The following is a 21,966-nucleotide window of genomic DNA, read 5'->3' as shown; positions in this document are numbered from 1 at the left end:
AACATGTGATCATTCAAATGTACTTTGTATCAGATGATTGGGCTTCTGTGTTATTTGCCTAATATAACTTAAAGAAACAGATCTAATTGTTTATCCTTTTTCAAAGAAAAGGCAAGTTATAAATGTAATAATAAAATAAGAACAAGAAACTTTGTGATAAATGCAATATTTATTTTTTAAAAAATTCTCACACCTGACAGATAATTAGAAAAAAAATCATCTGAATTTTATTCACTAGTGAAATTTATGATGTTTAGTTAATGTTCATTTTAACTTAAATGCCTTTCAATTCCTCAGGATGACATTTTTTTAAATCTGCAATTTAAGACCATGGAGAAAGATTCCATGAATTCATCTCATCCAATTTCCCTTCCAGTCAGCTCATCAGCAGAGATTGAACAAATGTTTGATATAGTCTCCTACATCAAGGTAATTTCAAATATCCTGTAAATGTGGTTTTAATAAAACTAAATGCATTTGCAAAGTTGACACCGATCTATTTCAGATTACATTCTTAGTATGGGCAACGAAAGGTCAGTAGCTGAAAGAAAAAAATATTTCAGAAATGAATTAGGAGAGAGGTGTTGAGAGAATGGAATGTAAAATATAATGCCCTATTGGGAACTATTTTTAATCTGATTTGTTTTAGCAGATAAATGCTTGGTTTTAGAAATATCTCTTTAAAAATGAAGAATTAAATATCTCTTTAAAAATGAAGAATGAGAAAGAATAATTATGTTCTCTTTTCACTGATGGCATCCTAAATAATTCCTAATTCCAGTGCTTTTTTGACTGCTTTTGGATATAACATTAAATTAGGGATGGGAAATCTGTAGAATTCAAATAATTTCTGTGAACTTAGTTTGCAAAATAATTTTGGTGTTTCCCCATCTCTGCCCTCCCCTCAATTAAATTCCAAAATAAGCGCCAAGCTTCAGGGAATCATATTAATTTGTATAATGCCCCTTCTTTTCATTGTAGTAAACCTGCCATGATCAGTGGGCTTTTGAAGGCCAGAAAACATTATACAAGGTGTTTCTAAACTATAGCCTTTCTTTAAAAAGTTTCCTTCTCTAAACCATGTATAGCATCATGAGGAGAAATCTAGCTTCATTCCATTCTTGCATCTTTCTAGTTCACTCTTATTACTAATTGGTGTTATTAAATTCAAAACAGCTCAAGTTTACTTCCCCCTTTTCTCCACATTTCAAACCAACTCTTGCATATTCAAATATAACCATTTCTGCTGGGGTTAGGTTTTGCTTTAAGTTAATCCTGTTTTTGTGTAAATTGAAATTAGAACTATAGTTTTGCATTTATATTTTATAATTTATTTTTCTTCCAACAGGGATCTTCTCTCTTGTTTATGTTAAAAAACTATCTTCATAAAGATATTTTCCAAACCGGCATTCAGATCTATTTGCGTGACTATAGCTATAATTCCACATGCAGTGATAACTTATGGGACAGTATGAATAAGGTAAATCTCTATGGATAATTTCTAAAGAAGAAGATATAACAATCAATTAATCAGCAATCAGTTATCCATATATTTCATATCTACTTTTTCAGATAACCTAATTACTATTTCCTTTCAAAGATCTATTATTGGTCCTTCCATTAAGGAGAAATTTATAGTCTCATTGAATATAAGAAGCTAAGCAAAAGTGAAGCAGACTGGTTCCAAACACACTTGACTGTCATCCCTATTCTCAAATTAGTGTAAACATTCAGTTCCCCAGGACCAGTTGGCTAAATGATCTGTATTAATGAATTAGTTGTTGAATGAATGCTGTTGATATCATCATTTAATTTCAGTCATATTCACTTGTATTCTAGCCAACTCCATTACCATTGCCTTCAGCTTAGTTACAGTATATACTGTGGAGCTGCCTACCCTGTCTTTAGAGGAAAGGGCATTTTGCTCAATAATTTTTCTGTGTTAATTTCATTATCCTACAAAGTAATCAGAACTGTGGCAGATATGCTTACCAGACAGTCACCCATAAGTAAGAAGAGATTAGAATTTTCTAGACCATTTTCTTAGATTTCAGGTCTCCCCAAAGGGGATAAAGGTCACTTAGGTTTTAACTTTAGCAGGAGAAATTGAATGAGAGATGAGATGCTATAGATACATGATGACGAACCTATGGCACACGCGCCACAGGTGGCAAACAAAGCCCTCTGTGGGCACGCAAGCTGTTGCCCCAGGTCAGCTCCACTGTGCATGTGTGCCGCTTCCTGCCAACCAGCTGATCGTATGCTGCGGGCACATGCTGCAGATGCATGTGCATGCATGGGAGGGTGGGGCACATATGCAGGAGGGTTGGACACGTGCAAGTGTGTGGGGAGTATGAGGGTCATATGCGCATGTGCACTTGGGTTGTATGTACATGCATGAGAGGTGGGGTGCACGGGAGGGGTCACACATACATTGGATTATGTATGTGTGCACACACTTTTGCCATGGGGATAAAAAGGTCAGCCATCATTGCTATAGAAGCTACCTTTCTCAACTTTTTTTTAAAAAAACATCCTTCTGTGTGGATGTTCTTATATTTGGACATTACAGAGCCAGCGTCTGTCATTTGTAAAAAAAAAAGGATTCTTGTCTTGATTGTTTTCCCTCTGCAGGAGGTTTGCCCAGCTTCTGCTTCTAGGTTTTGAGAAATCATTTGTCATCTGGCTAATTTGCTTTGTGGATTAGAAGATTCTTCTTTAAGCAGTACTCTAATTCTAGCCACTAATCAGGAAGAAATCAGCCTCCAGGGGTTTTGCCTTTGTTCCTGAGTGGTGGTTTAATTATGACTAGTAATTTGAAACAGCCTCCCTCAACTGAACTATTCTGGACTTTCAGACTTCAGAATTAGCAGTCAACATGGCAATTGGTGTATTGCAACTAATTTGTAGAGTGTCAAGTTTGGAGAAGGCTGGTTGGCATATTATTCAGGCAGATCCCATTTCAGAAAACTAAATTATATGCCTTTCCAAAAAAGAAATGATAAAAACTCCTTAAAAGTCTTACTATTCCATCACCATGTATCTATAATTCTTGTGTATTCTCTGTTGTTATGAAAATGGAGAGTATTGAGGTTATTTTGCTATTGAGAGCTGTATTGCTTCTAGTTGTCTTCTTGGAGAGTTGAAGGAATGCTTAAAGTAGCATTTACTGAATGCAGGATAGCATTTCAGCTTTGACTTTCAAAAATGCATGATCTTGGGCTAGCTACACTCTCTCAGCCCAACCCTCACAGGGTTGTTGTAAGGAAAATAGGAAGAGAAAGGTGTATTGTATGTTGTTGCCTTGAGTTACCTGTGAAATAATAAAGGCAGGATAGAAATCTAATAGACAAAAATTGGTAGAAACACGAGTAAAATAATTATGTTAATTCAGCCAAGATCTTTTCAAGGAGTGTATGATCGCTGAAATGGTAGCATCAACGTCCTGCAAAGAGCTGAAGCTGCATTATAAGGTGTTGGAGACAGACATTACACTTCTGCATAATGTGAAATATCTAAAGATTGAACCAGAAATGCTGCACAACTTTTATTTATTGTGTTTCTAAAGCAGTATAGAAATAAGCAGAAAGAGTTACAAAATAGAACTTGTAATATTAAGCTATGATTAACAAGCTTTTATTGAGAATTATATTTCAACTATTTGACTCTTTATTTACTTACATGAAGCTATTGATTATTTGACACCACCATTATTTTGCATATTTATCTGTTTCCCAAGGTGACACATGGAACCCCCGATGTAAAAACAATTATGAACACTTGGACAATTCAGAAAGGATTTCCATTGGTGACTGTCAAAAGGGAAGGGAAAAAAATCTCTTTGAAGCAAGAAAGATTTGTGCATAATACAGAACTGGAAGATCAAATCTTATCTTCAAGGTTTTTTACCTTTTTAATTTGCATTGCTTAATTTTTCAGCCCGTGTTTTAGATTTTAAAAAGGTAAAAGGACTGATACATAGGATAAATATTAAATTGTGTATATATGAGGGAACAATAGCTAGATGAAAATCTAATGAAAACTTCGTTACCTTTCTTAAATGCAGTTATTTGTAAACCGAGCTTAGCTCCTGGTGACTCCATGGACACAGCTATATAGATTTCTTGGTAATTATATTAAAGTAGTTAATCGCTTTCTGCATTAGCAAAAAAAAAAAAAATCAGTATGGCATACAATCCTGAGATTTGCTAATATAATTCTGTTTATCTGCTTAAGATTCGTGAAGGTCAGGTTAGGTAAGTGTCATTAACTAGCTAGGCCTGATCTTTATGCTACTTTCAAAACTAATGAAGCATATGGATCAGACAGGCAACAACAATACTTGTCACATACAATGTCAAATTGATAAGGCAGAATATTTGGAGCTAGACAAGAATCTGCCTGTGACTATACTGCCATTAATACCCAGTCTTATTCTCAAAAGTGCAATTAGCCACAGCAAAGATGGATAACTCCCCACCCTTATTTTTCCCCATGGTATACTGTTTGGGACTAAATCACTAAAATTTACATTCTTATTTTGTTTAAAAAGAAGCAAGACAAAAATATATATATCCTGAACTCTTACTCTGATAATGTTAATAGGCCATTATCACATAATTTTAGCCTGGAAGCCAATCTTTTGACAATCTCAAAAGGCAAGATCAATTACTGGGGCAGAGAAAGGAACTCTAGATACTTTAACAATTTGCAGTTTGATTTCTGTCATTGCACAATTATTTTATAAATGTATAGTGTTAATTTATGAGTAATCTTACAAAAGCTTAAGGAAGTTCCTTCTCTGCTATAGTTTCATTATCCTTATAGAACTTTGGGATTTAAGAATGTGTACCTTTTTGTTTTTCCTAGTAATCTGTGGCAGATCCCTCTTTCTTACATCACAAACAATGACAACTCATCCCTCCCTTTGCAGAGATATTTACTGGATAAAAAGACAGGTATGCCATTTGTCTTTTGAAAATTAAAAAATGCTGTACTAAGAGCAGATTTCAGTGGTTCTAACATGATCCACTCATAATAAATCCACATTCCAGTCATAAAGAACTAACACTTCTAAAGACCTCTAGCAACTCTGTCCTAGAACATTTTGTCTCCTCTTGGGGTTAACTTTAAATATCTAGTTTAATAATATGTAATATGGAACAAGGAAACATGTATGTGTGTAATACAAGTTATATATAATACAATTATGTATAACTTTTATTATAGACATACATACATTTGTGTGTGTGTATGTGTTTGTATTGCAAGTAGTCTCCAATTATGCCTGTCTAACATAAAAGAGACCCCGAAATACAGGCTACTTATTACTTGGTAGATTGCATCCCTCAAGCAGAAAAAGCACAATGTGTTTTATTTTCAGCAATTCCTGAAAGTATTGCACAGCATCAGCGCTTTGTAGGTTAAAAGAAGGACAATGACATCCATCATTTTTAGTAAATGCTTCTTGTAAGTATTCTGCTTCTTGTAAGAGTTCTGACAAATACAAATTTGGGTTTAAAACAGAGTTGGGAAATGGAATTTGTTCTTAACACAGAAACTGCCTGATACCAGATAACAGAACTCAGAAAGGGGGAGTTCAAAGCTTAGACCTGTTACTGTGAGAAGAATAGAAAAACCATACCTCACAGAGTTAAATTGTGATATTGAAGGTAGCATGTGAACAAGGCCACAGAGTTGGCCTTCTCCGGGTCCCGTCGACTAAACAATGTAGTTTGGCGGGACCCAGGGGAAGAGCCTTCTCTGTGGCGGCCCCGACCCTCTGGAACCAACTCCCCCCAGAGATCAGAGTTGCCCCACCCTCCTCGCCTTTTGTAAGCTCCTTAAAACCCACCTCTGTCATCAGGCATGGGGGAATTGAGATATTCCCTTCCCCCTAGGCCTATAAAATGTATGCATGGTATGTCTGTGTGCATGTTTGGTTTTCTTAAATAAGGGTCTTTTAAATTAATTTAAATATTAGATTTGTTACATATTGTTTCATTATTGTTGTTAGCCGCCCCGAGTCTATGGAGAGGGGCGGCATACAAATCTAATAAATAAATAAATAAATAAATAAATAAAATAAATACATTTTATGTTGCTGAAGTGCGCTTATCCGTGTTTCCCCAAAATAAAGACCCAAACTGAAAATAAGCCCTATCATGATTTTTCAGGATGCTTGTAATATAAGCCCTATTCCAAAAAATAAACCCCAGGTAAGATTATAAGCCAGCTGTACGCATTTAATACCACATTTCCTACTGAAAATATGACCCAGTCAGAAAATAAGCCCTAATACATCTTTTGGACCAAATTATTATAAGACCGGGTCTTATTTTCAAGGAAACGTGTACATGTTACCAAGCAAATTTGACTTTTATTGGTGACTGACCTGTGCAAATTCAGTTTTTTACTACTCTACAAGATGTCCTTTATGGCACTGAATAGGAGCTATTTGTCCCTGCAAGTACCCCTGGTCTTCTGTAAGAAATACAAAGACAAGTGGCTACCCCAAGTATTGTAAGTCAATAATGTTTATCCTTGTGAATACTTAGCAATTAGCATTGATTTAAACTGATGCTTTTTTTTCTTTTTTTGTCTCCTTTTCTTTTTTATCTAGGTATAATTGAGTACCCTCATGAAATAGAGTGGGTGAAGTTCAACGTGCACGGAAATGGTTACTATATTGTGCATTATGATAGTGACTGGCCTGCTCTAATTCAACTACTGAAGACAAATTCCAGTATTTTAGATCCCAAAGACAGAGCCAATTTGATTCATAATATATTTATTCTTGCTGGGTAATGATCCAAAATGAAGATTTCTTTTTGCCAAACAAACATTTAAATATAAAATATTCAGCTATTGTAGAGAATTGTATAGAATTGTATAGAGAATTACCATGTTTTAGAGATTCAGAAAAATAGTGAAGCAGAAAAATACCAGTTCCAGTTTAGAATTGCTTTTTGGGGAAACTAGATGAATCTGGGATTTAATACAAAATAGTTGAATAATAACATTATAGATATACCACTATGGATGTTCTTCCTCCAAATAGCAATTCCAATAATATGAATTCATAAAAACCACAAAAAGATTAGAAACAACATTATTCTTAAAAGAGCTAAGTGCTAGGAGACTTCAATTTTAACTAGACACACAAATGCAAAAAATGAGGTAGCTATTTGATTATACAATTGTGTAGCCATCTTTTATTTTTTAAATGACCCTGGCGCAAATGTCTCTGTCTGATTTGTTTCCATGAAGTACATAGCTTTTGATTTGATCTAAATTGAAGAAAACCAGGGATCTGCCTTCACATATTGTGAATGGTGCGCATCTAAGCTAAATGTAGCTCATAAATTAAAGCACAGATACATGTCCTAGGTTAATGTTGCAAGATCCAATTTGGGTTGATCACGAGGACCAGAGATTTAGTCTGAGATTTCGGGCTTGTGCTGGAGCCTATTCTCAGGGAACTTCTCTCTCTCCCCTGTAAATAATAAATAAATCTTATAAATTGTTTGCAAGATGCTTGCACAAGATGCAGGGGAGAGAAAGGAAGAAACAAAGAAGGTACAAAACCAACTATATGGAGTCTGGAGGCTTCAGTGAAGCCTGTGTGCATGTGCGGGGGGCAGCAAGAAGGGGTTGTATGCATGTGTAGGAGGAGGGCATGGGTAGGCAGGTGTACACCAGTGTACGCCAGTGTGCACACAAACCCTTTTGGCACACGAACCAAAAAAAGTTTGCCATAATTTGGATAAGCCATGCATGGCAAAGATCACTTGGAGGTGGGAAATACTTCTAAGGTAATTTACTGGATCCTCTGCATGGATTGCCCATGGGACAATGTAGGGTGGGTGAAATGTGAAATTTTTCCCTACTGGTTTGGTGTTTTCAAAGATAGAGAAACGTCCTTTATCCATAATGTCTTCCCACCTCCCCAATCTATCGATACTAGATTGTGTCTGCAATGAAACTAGCTCAGAATTTAATTGGAATAATATATTTCTGTTTTACAAATACAAATTTCCACAAGGTTTTACAGCATAGGCCAGATGGTGAACCTATGGCATGGGTGCCACAGGTGGCACGCGGAGCCATATCTGCTGGCACGTGAGCCCTTGCCCTAGCTCAGCTCCAACATGCATGTGTGTGCTGGCCAGCTGATTTTTGGCTCACACAGAGGCTCTGGGAGGGCAGTTTTGGCTTCCAGAGAGCCTCCAAGGTGATGGGGAAGTGTATTTTTACCCTCTCCCGGCTCCAGGGAAGCCTCTGAAGCCTGTGGAGGGCAAAACATGAGTCTACTGGGCCCACCAGAAGTTGGGAAACAGGCCATTTCCTGCCTCCAGAGGGTCTCCTGAGGGCGAGGAAAGCTGTTTTTGCCCTCCCCAGTCATTGAATTATGGGTGTGGGCATTCACGCATGTGCAATAGCGCGTGCCAACGCTCTTGGCACCCGAGGGAAAAAAAAGTTCGCCATCACTGGTATAATAGACCTTTATGATATTAGAATTACAATACTGCTCTAAAACTTTTCTTTGATCTCCTTAGGGTAGGAAAAGTGTCTTTGAACTTGGCTTTCCGTCTGATAGAATATATAGTGCAAGAAAGCAGCACAGCTCCAATCATGCAAGCTTTACACCAAATGAGTCATATCTTCAATTTAGTTGAGAAACGGGGAATGCTGGATCTCTCAGCCAGAGTGTTGGTAAGTTCTTGAAAATAGGGAAGCAGCAATTGTATGATAACTAGAAAGTTGTACAGGTAATCCTCCACTTACAACCATGTGTTTAGTGAGTGTTCAAAGTTACACCAGCAGTGAAAAAAGTGACTTAAGACTGGCTTTCACACGTATGACTTGCAGCAACTGGCATGTGTTTATGACAGTTGCAGTCTCCCAGCATGGTGGGATTGCCATTTGTAACCTTCCCAGATGGCTTCCAGCAAGCAAAGTCAGTAGGGGAAGCCAGATTTACTTAACAACTGCATGATTCTCTTAACAATTGCAGTGATTCACTTAACAACGGTGACAAAAAAGATTGTAAAATGGGGTGCAACTCTCTTAACTACCTTGCTTAGGAGCATAAATTTTGGTCTTAATTGTGGTAAGTCGAGGATTTTCTGTATTACCTTGTAGGATAATGTCTGAAATGACATATAGCATTCATTTTATTTTTTGCTTTAAAATGCTATGTTTTTAATAGTTTATAATCTAATCTACTGGCATTATTTAGAAATGCATTATAATGACAAAGACCATCTGCTTATAACTGCACTCTTTTCTATCTTGCATAAATAAATACGGCTACTTAGAACGGAAGAAACAGCTTATGGTTTCTTTAATTTCATCATGGTCACAATATTTTTAACTGCTGTCTTCTAGTACTATGATCATGAAGGAATACTATAAATCATATGTCCAATAAATTAATAGACTTCTATGATGTCATAATTTTTTCTACTTATATCATTCTGTATTTCATTTACATTCACATATCATCAAATTAATGTTGCACAATAAATTCTGAGTGCCTAGCACAGGGGTGTCAAACTCAATTTCATGGAGAGCCTCATCAGGGTTAACATTAATTTGATGACCTTGGGAGCTGGGGTGGCATAGCCAGGATGGGCATAGCCAGCTTGACATTACTCATGGAGTCTCAAGCTCCAATTTCAGCTGTGATGGCCTCCTGCCACCCTCTGCCAATGGAAACAGAGCTGCGGGGGGGGGGGCATGTGCAGCCTCCCTCTGAGCTTCATTTTTGCTGGCAGAGGGCAGCAGGAGGCTGTCATGGCTAAAATCAGAGCATGGGAGGGTTGTACTCTGCCCTCCCAAGCTCTACTGGCAGAGGCACCGTGGGTTGGTCCTTTGCTGTTTCTAGTGCAGCCCACAGGCCAGATCTAAGTACCCTGTGACCCAGATCTGGCCCTGGCCTTGAATGTAACACATCTGGTCTAACAGATCTCTCTCACACACATGGGATCTTTGATGTTCACTTTGGAGTTGATATATACTGCTCAAAAAAATGAAGGGAACACTCAAATAACACATACTAGATCTGAATGAATGAAATATTCTCATTGAATACTTTGTTCTGTACAAAGTTGAGTGTGCACAACAGCATGTGAAATTGATTGTCAATCGGTGTTGCTTCCTAAGTGGACAGTTTGATTTAACAGGTTTGATTTACTTGGAGTTATATTGTGTTGTTTAAGTGTTCCCTTTATTTTTTTGAGCAGTGTAGTTCTGAAGAGATCATGCTGGGAAAATAGTTGACAGAAGAAAAGGAGAGTTAGGTTTTCTCAGATCTGTGTTCTGCATTATCATTTGTAGATTTTGAAGTTTGTTGTAGCACAATTGTAACAAAGCTTTTTCTACTGACCAGTGGTAATCTTTTTCTTTTGTATTTTCTAGTATAGGATTGAAAAATTATTTGGAGAGAAGTTTAAGCAAGAAACGTGGAACAGTAATAAGACCCTCTCAGAATTAGAGCTACAGTCAAGTCTACTAAATTTTGCCTGTTCCTATGATTTAGGAAACTGTAATTCAATTGCTTCTGATCAATTTAAGATGTGGAAGGACTCCAATGGGACAAAAAGGTAAATAATAATTTTAAAAATCTTACTTAAATTACCTTTCTGCTTAGGCACTGAGACATTATTTCATCACTTTTTAATTTAACTTTTGTTCTGAATCCCATTCTAGGATCATAGATGCTAGTAGCCACGTTAAGAGATTTTTTTGTATATTTGCATTTCAATAGCACAGCAAAGAATGGGAGCAGGCTGGTATAAATTAGTTTATTTGGTCATTGTTATAATCAATTGAGTATTACAGTATTATGTTAACCCTTTGCACTCTTCTCTGATGCTGATGAGCTATCAGACTTGTCACAGCACTTGAAAGAACAAAAAAGCAGGGTCCAGCTCAATGTGTGTCAGAAATAACTGTTGCTCACAGAAAGATAATTATGATGCCAAATATAACACTTGAAGCTGAGAGACAGGAATCACCCATTCCTATGGCATCTCAATCTGAAGACTCTTAAGAAAATGTCTAAATACTAAGGATTTGAAAAGACAAGAAGCATAAATCTAGAATTTTTTTAAAAAATAACTGAGCTGTATCTGTGAGAAATTGCTGAATAACCAGTTCCTAGACAGAAAATTATTGTTGGGAGAGATTTACAGCTTTGGCTCTGTGAAACCAGAAATCAAAAGTTTAATTTTGCTGGTAGTTGGTTCTATTTGGGCCAGAAGCAGGGGAGGGCCCGACCCTAAACGTGGGGGAACGCGGTTCCGGTGGCTGCAATGTAGCTAGTATCCTAGCTCGGGTAGCGCCACCGGGCGTCCACATGTGTGCACAAGCAAACGACGCTTCTCTAGACCTCCGCCTACACTGCCCTGCCATGAGCGCTGCCCTCCTCCACTGCAAGCCCTTCCTTCCCCCGCTGCGAGCCCATCGCTCACTTCTTGTGCCAGTTCCCCCCCACTGCCTGTGCTTGCGCTGCCTCCCTCCACCATCCACGCTGCGGCCATTCGCTTCCATGTGTCCCCTCGCTCGCCACTTGGGCTGCCTCCCCCCCACTATCCAGCTTGCGCCACCTCCCCAAACCGCCCGCGCTGCTGCCGTTTGCCTTCATTTGTCCCCTCGCTCACCTCTTGCGCCTCCTTCCCCCAACTGCTCATGCTGCCTCCCCCAAACCACCTGCTCTGCCGCCGTTCACCTCCGTTTGTCCCCTCACTCACCACTCGTGCCAGTTCCCTCCACTGCTCGTGCTTGCGCCGACTCCCCCAAACTGCCTGCGCTGCCGCTATTTGCCTCCATTTGTCCCCTCGCTTGTGCTGCTTTGTGTTCTCCGCCCACGCTAGCGCTGCTTCCCCCCATCGCCCGCACTGCCGCTGTTTACCCCGAGAGTGAAAGGTGAGTGGGACGAATGGCAGCAGCATGGGGAGCCACTTGCCTTATTTTTTCTCTTTCTGGGTTTTTTCGCTTCTGCGCATGCGCAGAAGCGAAAAAAGCAGAAATCTTGCATGCACGCATCCTTGCACGAAATTCGGCTTCTGCGCATGTGCAGAAGCTGAACTATGTGTGGGGACGTGTGTGCAGGGTGCGCGCGCGTGCTCTCGGCCCATTCTGGTAGGGCTGGGAATAGTGGCCCGCCCCTGGCCAGAAATCAATATTTGAAGATTTTGTGAACAACCAGTATGGGACTCAAGGGACTCATCCCTGTATTAGATTTATTGGCTTTGCCTTTTTTCTCCATTTTGCATAACAAAACATAATTCTGAGTAGTAATTAACTTTAATTTTCATTCCTAAATGTCTGAGAACAAGAACAAAAGACTGAGAACAAATGGCAAAAAAAAAAGTCTTGAGAACATGAAAACGATTAACTGCAAGGGGAATATTTGTGTTCTAGTACAAATTACTCTATCATATTTAAGGGCTTACCTGAGAACAGTTAGTATTTATACTGTTTTTATGTTGAACATGGATGTTTATATGAGATTCTAAGAATACATATATACTTTTTTTTATGCTTCTGCAGCTTGGATTCAAATGTTATGAAGATCATATTCATAGCGGGAGCAAAAACTGAAGCTGGCTGGCAATTTCTTTTAAAAATGTATTCCTTTGTGGATTCTGAACCAGAAAAACTCAAAATTCTTGAATCATTGGCCAGCACAAGTGATGTTAAAAAACTTATCTGGTACAGTTCCTCCCCCTATTTCCATATACAGTAGAGTTTTAAAATTGAAGATTTTAAATCTTAAATAAAATTTAGTTTTCTCGTTATGGTCAGTGAACACTGGTTTAATTTATTTAAATTTGATTACTATAGATTTGTCTGTTGTCATTGCACAAAGAAGTTAAGAAAATACATGAACATTTAACATGCTTTGTGTAATCTTTCAAATCTTTTACATTTAATGAGAGAAGTGTACTGACATGTGGGTTAACGAACAGATGTTTTGGCTTATGAACACCTGTATCTGGGGAACATTGTTGCTTTCCTTAATTATATAACTCAATTGCTTTAAAGTTGATAAAACAGATTATGCTTTCTATGGTTTCTTATAATTAGACTATTCAGTCTAATTTTGCAAAGTTTTAGATAACTAGCTTCATCAAAGTGGCTCTGAAAGGGATGGGTGGTCTCTAAATTTAATAAAGTCAATCAATCAAGTTTCTAATCTTCTACTGAAACTAAATAAAAAGAGTATGTTTTGCTTCAATAAACATAAGAGATTTTCAATCATACAATGGAATTTGGTAAACTGTTTCAGGGTTTTACTCATTCTTTACCTGATCACCGATGATCCTGCTCAGACTAACCTATTTCTTGAGCTCCTTCTTCTCTAGGAGCTCAATAATATTTTATACTACTTTGGTCTATTCAGTAAATATTATACTGCATTGATTCTATCTATATTGAGAACTTTGTCTGCTAAGAGCATGCTCATGTTATAAAACATACGCAGGTACCCTTTATCTTGAGTTTATTAATACAAAGTGTTGTGCAGTCTTCATTTTTGAAGCATCTGACTCCAAAAGGAGCAATTCTTTTCAAATTGTTAAAGCAGCAGTAGCTTCTTTAGAAGCTGCTCCTGGCTTTTCCTGTGTGTTTTCAAAAGGGCTCGGCCTATACTTGTATGTGCATGTTTTTTCATTCATCTATATTTTACTGTATATTAAGCTGCTAGGAGATTTGTGATCTGAAACATTTGGTTTTGGATGTTCGTGAAATATCTTTTATTTAATCATTTAAATGGTAGCCTGAGAAATTGAATCCATGTATGTATCATTCGTATGTATGTATGTATGTATGTATGTAACATATTTTTGCTGATAATGAAAGGGAAGGGAGTTTATCAACAAAAATATGTTACATCTATAGATTATAGTTGTCGGCTATAAAATTTTTTATCTGCCTTGGAATATGACCCCTGGTGGGGCTAAGAGGCAAACAGGAAGCTGTGATGCTCCTTCCATATACCAGGGTGACTCAGCAAAAAAAATCACTCATGTACACACACACATGCACGCATACACATACATACACCGTATTTTTCAGTGTATGTATATATACATATCTTTTTCCTCCCTAAAAGAGGCTGAAAATTTGAGTGCGTCTTATACTCTGAATGTAGCTTTTTTGCAGCTTTTTTTCTCCAGCCCTAACTATGTGCTATCAGTCTTCCCAGCATCCTACTCCCTCTGAAGAAGGTTTTTTCTTGCCCTTTGGAGGCTTATTTTCATTCCTACTTCCTCTGAAAAAGGATCATTCCCAACTCGGTGCTAATGATCTTCCTCGTTTGTAGTAGTATTTTTTTTTAATACTACTCCCTCTGAAGCAGTTTTTCCTGCCCTAAGTCTTTTCAGGCTTGCTTTCATTCCTATTCCCTCTGAAAAAGCCATTTTCAGCCCTAATCTGGATAAAATAATGTGCTGAAGCTGAACAGACTAAGGACACTAGATGGATGAATACTGATAGGTAGATTTTACCCCTATTTTTTTCTCCCAAAACTAAGGCACGTCTTGTACTCTGTATGTATGTATGTATGTATGTATGTATGTATGTATGCATGTATGTAAGTAACATATTTATGCTGATAATGAAAAGGAAGGGAGACTACTATAGATCTATTTCGGGCGTATACACACACACACACACACATGCCAAAGGAGCCCTTTTTAAGTTTTGATCTGAAGTATTACAAGCTGATAATTGTCATTATATATATGAAAGCCAAACACCTCTCATTCATCACAAAATCTCCAGAATTGTAAAGCCTACAAACTTGAAACTTGGCACGTATGTTCCTCTCGGCTTCTAGGTACTCGCTAAGAAAGGATTTTTTGAATTGACCATCAGGTTATTAGTACTTTTTATATAGTATTATATTAACACACTCTGATTCTAAGAAGTTACATGTTCTTTTTTTTAAACTACAAAAAGTTATATTTATGTACATATATAAATAACACACAAAACAAAATACATTGGACATTTGTGTAGCAAATCTGTGTTATATTTCTTATTGTGCTCACAACATACATAACTATTTTTGGCATATTATTATAAACAAATCTATACATTGATCTTACTTCTATGTCTACTCCTATGTCTATTTTCTCTTAACCCATTTGACACCAAGAAATCATTCCAGTTAATAATAAAAATATTACTAAGTATACATTTATTACTTTTTCCTTTTCTCCAGCTAGCAGTAGAACTTGCCCCAACATTCATAATATTCCGAATCTTCCTTATTTTTTAATTCCAATGTTAATTTATCCATCTCCACACACGCTATTATTTTTTTTCTATTGTATCTCCCCCTGTCGGTACATTTTCATTTTTCCTATATTGTGCAAATATTATTCTTGCTGTGGTTCTTATATGTAAAATTAAATATATCTGGCCAGACAGAAAAGTTATATGTTCTACTCCCCCTCCTCATCTGAAAAAACCTGTCCAACTGTCTTTGCCTTATATTAACACTCTCTGAGTGTTAATGCTAAACGGGGCATGGGCGTGACCAGCGTGTGACTCATCCGGTCTGCAGACTGGGAGTTTAGACATTCTACTCCCCTTCCCACTGACAAGAACTCTGTTCCAACTGCCAGTTGCCTTATATTAACACGCTGTGAAGCTAAGGAGTTACACATTCTACATAAATTTTCAAGATTTAAGTGTCAATGTATCAAGCCCAATCGTAACTACTCATTAATTTTCAAGCTTTAACTGTCACTTTATCAAGCCCAATCACATAATTTCATAGCAAAGCACGGGTATGCAGCTACTAGTAGTTTATTAAACTTGTATGTCACTTGACCTTTCAAAAACTCGGGACAGTTCACAATAATAAAAATAAAAATTAATAGAACATTAAAACAAAAATAAAAGATGACAGACGTGATAATATATAGTCAAATAGTGTGAATTGTGTTGGCATCGGACCAGAATATCTCCGAGACCGCCTCCTGCCGCACGAATCCCAGCGACCGATTAGGTCCCAGGGGAAGAGCCTTCTCTGTGGCGGCACCGGCTCTCTGGAACCAACTCTCCCCGGAGATTAGAACTGCCCCTACTCTTCCTGCCTTCCGAAAACTCCTTAAGACCCACCTTTGCCGTCAGGCATGGGGAAACTAAACATCTCCCCTGGGCACGTTAAATTTATATATGGTATGTTTGTGTGTGTGTTTGCTATTACATGGGGTTTTCTTAAATCGTTAAATATTTTAATTAATTGGATTGTTGTGACTGTTTTACTTGTTGTGAGCCGCCCCGAGTCTTCGGAGAGGGGCGGCATACAAGTCCAACTAATAAATAAATAAATAAATAAATAAATATGTATGCAAATAATCTTTCGTTCATTCAGCAACTATCCAAATTTATGGCAGTACTGAAATTTTAGATGATATAATTCTCTGGAGAAAAAGAACATACATACCTAACATGCAACTTTCTTGTTTATTTCACAGGTTGATGCAAACAAGCCTGAAAGGAGTTATCATCAGATCCCAAGATCTTCCAACTGTCATAAAAACTATCAGTCAGAATTTGCCTGGACATTTATTGGCATGGGATTTTGTCAAAGAAAATTGGGATCAGCTAATCAAAAAGTAATGCTTTCCTTGAATTCTCATTATAACAATCCTTTGTCCTCCTACATGAGTCAGCTATGAAACAGGTAGTTGCTAAGCATTCTCTTGGGACTTGCATTGGTTTCTTACATGGTCCACTTTACCCTTATCACTTTCTCTTATGAACACCAGTCAGTGAGGGATATACAGTATTTCAGCACTGAGTTGTTTAAAGACACTTTGATTTAGTTCATGGCAATGTATCTTGTGACATAAATGACAGTTAAGCGCCTTTGCTGTGGTGGTCTCAATTTGATACCTTCCAGGTGAATTAGACTACCTAGCATCCTTATTTTAATTCAATAGTAAATTGGATGAGATTGATTTAAATTCTTCTGTACTCCAGTTACAGTGTAATTTAGGTGCTGCTATCTGTGTAAACAGATAGGGAATGGGAGAGCATATGTTTGATACTCTGCATTTTCTGGAATTGTGAAAAATATTGAGCTTGTTGATGATTTTACAAAAGTTTGTCTTGATGACCAATGTAACCTAACTGATTTTGGAACTTCCCTGAATCTCAAAATTGGTTAGGTGTCGTACGAAATGCTTTAGATTAATATTGCTAGTTCTTGATTTACAAATTAGAATAACCCTGAAAAAAGGCACTTATGACTGGTCATTGCCCTTATGAAACTTACAGCATTTCCTCCGTCACCCGCTCCCACCAGTTTCGTGATCAAAATTTGAATGCTTGGCACTCAGCATTTATGACTGCATGTGGCTACCATTTGTCACCTTTCCAGTTGTCTTCCAACAAGCAAAGTCAGTGGGGAAGCTGGATTAATGTAACCACTGCATGATCCACTTAACAACTGCAGTGATTTGCTTAGCAACAAAAGAGTGATAAAATTGGGTATGATTCATTTAACAACCGCTTTGTTTAGCAGTGGAAATTCTAGCCCCTCAGTAGGACTACCTGTATAGATTGGTGAAATATATATCAGATTAACATAGATTAATGACATATATCACTCTTGTTCCATTGTTTCTACATTTCAGGTTTCACCGTGGATCATACACTGTTCAAAGCATTGTAACTTCAACAACGTCTCAGTTCTCAACACTAGAACATCTGCTAGAGGTTAGTTGGATAAATTGTTCTGAAAGAATTGTGGAATAATACTGTCACTGATGTAGAAAGGCAATATGTGATATAGATTAAGATTCTAAATTATAACATTGCTTCACAATATAAATAGTTGCGTGAGGACAAAAGATTAGGTCCACATGTGAAGACTTATAATTGATTTATTGCTAAAAGCCTATGCACAAGAATCAACTAATGATCAGCATTGGTTAGAATTAGATAAGGGTTAACAACAGTGAAGGGAAGGGTCAACTTAGTTCCTTTGTGGCCTTGCAGTCATTTTGTGTGATCCCTCTTTTCACTCCTGGCTGTGCTAGACTTTTTCCTACGGGTCTGTCGGTATGTCCGTCTGTCCATTACAGGGGTATCAAACTCACATCATCACAATGGCATCACATGACATATCGGGACTTCCCCCCTTTTGCTAAACTGGACATGGGCATGGCCACCACATCACACATCCAGTCCACAGGCTGGTATTTGGAGTCTTCGGAGAGGGGCGGCATACAAATCCAAATAATAAATAAATAAATAATAAATTTGACAGCCCTGATCTATCATCTTCTATACCTCCTATCTCACCAAGGTGATTGATTATAGGTAACTTACAGTCATATAATTAAAACTTTAAAATGCTAAATAGCATTTTGAGGTTTTATTTTAAGTTAAAATTTAATAAACCAAAATGGGAAGAAGAGAACAGAGTATCCATGGGGAGGAGATGAACTCTGTCTAACCCATTCACCACTTCCAAGATGCCACTCCCTCACTGGGATTCCAGTTGAGCTGACAGAACCAGGCTTTCAAGTTCTTTTGGAAGGCGACCAATTTTCATAAAGATTTTGGGGACATGATAACTTGAGAGATCTTTTCTGAAATTAGATAAATTGTTTCCAATAGGGAGTCATTGTATTTATTCACATAAGATAATTATTTAATATCTTGCATTGTGTAAAATAGTCTGGATTTCAAAATTTACCATTTCTATAATGTAATTAAGACTGAACTATAAAGCACAAATAGTAAATCTGTAACGAAAATTTCATTTCCCATCAATTTGCTGATACATTTAGATCAGTGATTTTCAACCTTTTTTGAGCCACGGCACATTTTTTACATTTACAAAACCATGGGGCACACTGAGGGGGGGGGGCGGCTAAAAAAAGTTTGGACAAAAAAGTATCTCTCTCTTCCTCCCTTTCGCTCTATTTCTCTCTCCCTCCCTCTTTCTCTCCCTTCCTCTTTTTTCTCTCTCTCTCCATCCCTCTTTCTTTCTTCCTTCCTTCTTTCCTCTTTTTTGCTCTCTTTCTCTCTCCCTCCCTACCTCCCTCTATGTATTTCTCTCACCCACCTTCCCTCCCTCCCTCTCTTTCTCTCTCTTTCTTTCTTTCTCTCTTGCTCTCTCTCTCTTGCTCTCTCTCTTGCTTGCTTTCTCTCTCATTCTCTTTCTTTTTCTCTTTCTTTCTTTCTCTCTCTCTTGTTTTCTTTCTCTCTCTCTTGCTTGCTTGCTTTCTCTCCCTCTTGCTCTTTATTTCTCTCTCTCTTGTTTTCTTTCTCTCTCTGAGCTTCGCGGCACACCTGACCATGTCTCACGGCACACCAGTGTGCCGCGGCACACTGGTTGAAAAACACTGATTTAGATAACAGCTGGTTGGATTATTTTAAATGTTTAAGGGATTGTTTATTTTCATTTCTCTGATATTTTCTCTCTTTATAACCCCATGTGTTACCTTTTTTAGGTTAAGTCATTCTTTGAATCAAAGTCAGAGGAAACTGCTCAATTGCGGTATGTTCGAGAAGCTATTGAGACAATTCAACTGAATATTCAGTGGATGGAAAAAAACTTGGCACTCCTTGAAAAATGGCTATAGTAATCACAATTCTCTTATAGCTTATATTAATCACTAGGAATGCTGCAACTCTTGGTCTTTTGTTTTTGAAAAAAAAAAGTTAAACATAAGCAATGCAATTTTTGTTTTTTGCACTGTGAGAGAGGGTTGTAGTTAGCTCAGGGTTAATCTTTTCCGAATTGGCTCTCTTTGGAGTATTTGTGGACGGGATACAATTACTAATGAGGGAAAAGCTAAATTTGACCAGATATTTACATCAAACAAAGTTACTATAATGACTTTTAAAATTTAAGTACAATTCCCTTTCATTGTAGGAAAATGGAATTCCATTTCTACTTATAGAGTACAGTTTTACTTAATGAAAAAACAAGAGAGCAAGACAAACACTCCTGAGATCAGCTTTTTCTTTGCAAAATTCAGTTTGGTCTTTCTCACTGTGCATAGTTTCCTGACTTGTAAATAATGTCTCTGTTGTAAAGCATTTTTTATCACCATACTAAGCAGTGAGCTAAAACAGAATAAGATGAATAGAGGAAGTAAAAAGTAAGATTTGGGAAATTCTGGGTATTATCTAGGTATTTTCTAGAAATTATGCAAATATCAGAATTTTTTAATTTGTCTACAACATTGCTAGATGTTACAAGTACTGTGTACTGAATAAGTTAAATGACCTTTTGTAAACATAGGTACAATGTTAAGAGAGCTATGCTGAACCTGACCATAGAGGTTTTCAAAAAGGTTATAAATTATAGGTTGGAGAATGTTTTATACCGTTTTCAGAGTCCAGTTTTGTTTCTCCATTTGATATAACTTCCTAAAAGTATGTAATACACTGATTCAGCAATTTCAGAATTATTGGTTTGGAAATTGCCTGGTTTCAATTCCTTTCAGTACTGCCTTGATGTTTCCCTTTTTTCTGTACATAGATATTTCTGAAAGTAGATCATGCCTGTGCATTGACCAAAGTACTATTTGCTAAATCATGAGACATAGTGTTTGTGTCACCCATCTTTGTTCTATAAAACCTTTCACTGAAAATAAAGCATGCCATAATATTTTAAGAATTTATCCCATACTTCTGAAACTCTTCTACCTTGTGCTGACTTTTATAGTAAAGTAAGAAATTGGCATTTGAGAAATTGTTGTCAACAATTTTCTATGTTACCCAATATAATTCTAAAATTCCCCAATAAAATATGATATTATCAGAAGAACTGAGAGAAATAAAAACAGAGGGGGGAAATTGAAATATGTTGATTTAGGCCAGCTTCCCCAAGTTGATGTTTGGGGAAGATATAGAGTACTCTTAGTTTAAAATTTTGTTCCTATCAAAGAGGATAATCTAAGAAGCTCTTTCTTCAAGCAAATATGAACTTGGAAAGATCTGGATCCAGCTTTTTCTCAGGATTGTGGGGAAACCCCCCACTTTTCCCTGAAATGTATATAGATTCTACTATAAAAACTGTCAGAAGATGGTTCTTTGGTTCAACATTTTACTACTGATTTTACTTCATTTTCATGGAGGTATACACACTTTGGAACATTTTAGATCTCATTATTTCTGTGCCATAAAATCCAATGTTTCATAAATCAGTATTAGGTACTGTGTTTTCTTTCTTCATAGGCAGGTGGAGGTTGCCGCTCCTGCCGCTCTCAGTGTGCTGTGTGCGCAGCTCCGCATCTCTGACACATTGTGTGTGTGTGTGTATGTGCATGTACAGGAAGCAAAATCTTGTGAAGAGATGTGTGCGAGATATTTTGGTGATTATTTTTGCTTCCACATATACACAGAAGCAAAAAACCCACCCAAATCTCGCATGCTCTCTGGAGAGGGGCAGCATACAAATCGAATAAATGAAATGAAATGCATTCGCGTCCCCTTGTGAAATTTTGCTTCCTGCACATGTGCAGAAGCAAAATCTCACTTGGGCATGCACGTACGCATGCACACACAAAGACACAGCTGCGCTCGCACTTCAATTTTCACTACCAGTGCAATGGCATCAACTATCTGTAGGAACCTGCTATTGTTCATAGGTATGCCAGAAATTGAATATAAGTGTGGTAAAGCTGATATGATGCTTGTGTTACAAATAATTCAAAGTGAACGACATTGTTGAAGAATATACAAAATGCATTTTGGGGGTCAATAAGAAAAAGACAGTTTTCTAGATAAAGAGAATCATTTGAAACCAATTCTACTTAGTTATGAATTTAATGTAAAAACATAAACTAAAGTTGGTTTCAATTTATTTCAACTATAATGAAAATGGGAAAGAAAAATATATACAGTGATACCTCGTCTTACAAACGCCTCATCATACAAACTTTTCAAGATACAAACCCGGGGTTTTAAGATTTTTTT

General features: G+C 37.2%; 1 protein-coding gene across 2 annotated transcripts in view; it reads left to right on the top strand.

Annotated features, from left to right (window-relative positions):
• The window catches only part of LNPEP (leucyl and cystinyl aminopeptidase), a 53,114-nt gene extending 32,445 nt beyond the window's left edge, over window positions 1–20,669 (top strand). For both annotated transcript variants that reach the window (XM_070742987.1, XM_070742988.1), the window contains exons 8-18: window positions 298–429; window positions 1,349–1,480; window positions 3,740–3,900; window positions 4,870–4,958; window positions 6,623–6,803; window positions 8,559–8,715; window positions 10,423–10,607; window positions 12,559–12,720; window positions 16,500–16,640; window positions 17,664–17,745; window positions 19,491–20,669. In XM_070742987.1, coding sequence (XP_070599088.1) covers window positions 298–429; window positions 1,349–1,480; window positions 3,740–3,900; window positions 4,870–4,958; window positions 6,623–6,803; window positions 8,559–8,715; window positions 10,423–10,607; window positions 12,559–12,720; window positions 16,500–16,640; window positions 17,664–17,745; window positions 19,491–19,622 — 1,554 coding nt within the window. In that variant the 3' untranslated portion in view covers window positions 19,623–20,669. The remainder of the gene's footprint in view (window positions 1–297; window positions 430–1,348; window positions 1,481–3,739; window positions 3,901–4,869; window positions 4,959–6,622; window positions 6,804–8,558; window positions 8,716–10,422; window positions 10,608–12,558; window positions 12,721–16,499; window positions 16,641–17,663; window positions 17,746–19,490) is intronic.
• Window positions 20,670–21,966: the final 1,297 nt, after the last annotated feature.

This window comes from Erythrolamprus reginae, chromosome 2 (assembly GCF_031021105.1).
Source record: "Erythrolamprus reginae isolate rEryReg1 chromosome 2, rEryReg1.hap1, whole genome shotgun sequence".
Classification (NCBI taxonomy): domain Eukaryota; kingdom Metazoa; phylum Chordata; class Lepidosauria; order Squamata; family Dipsadidae; genus Erythrolamprus; species Erythrolamprus reginae.
Note: the sequence above shows the minus strand (reverse complement) of the source record. Positions and strands in the feature narration are given on the sequence as shown.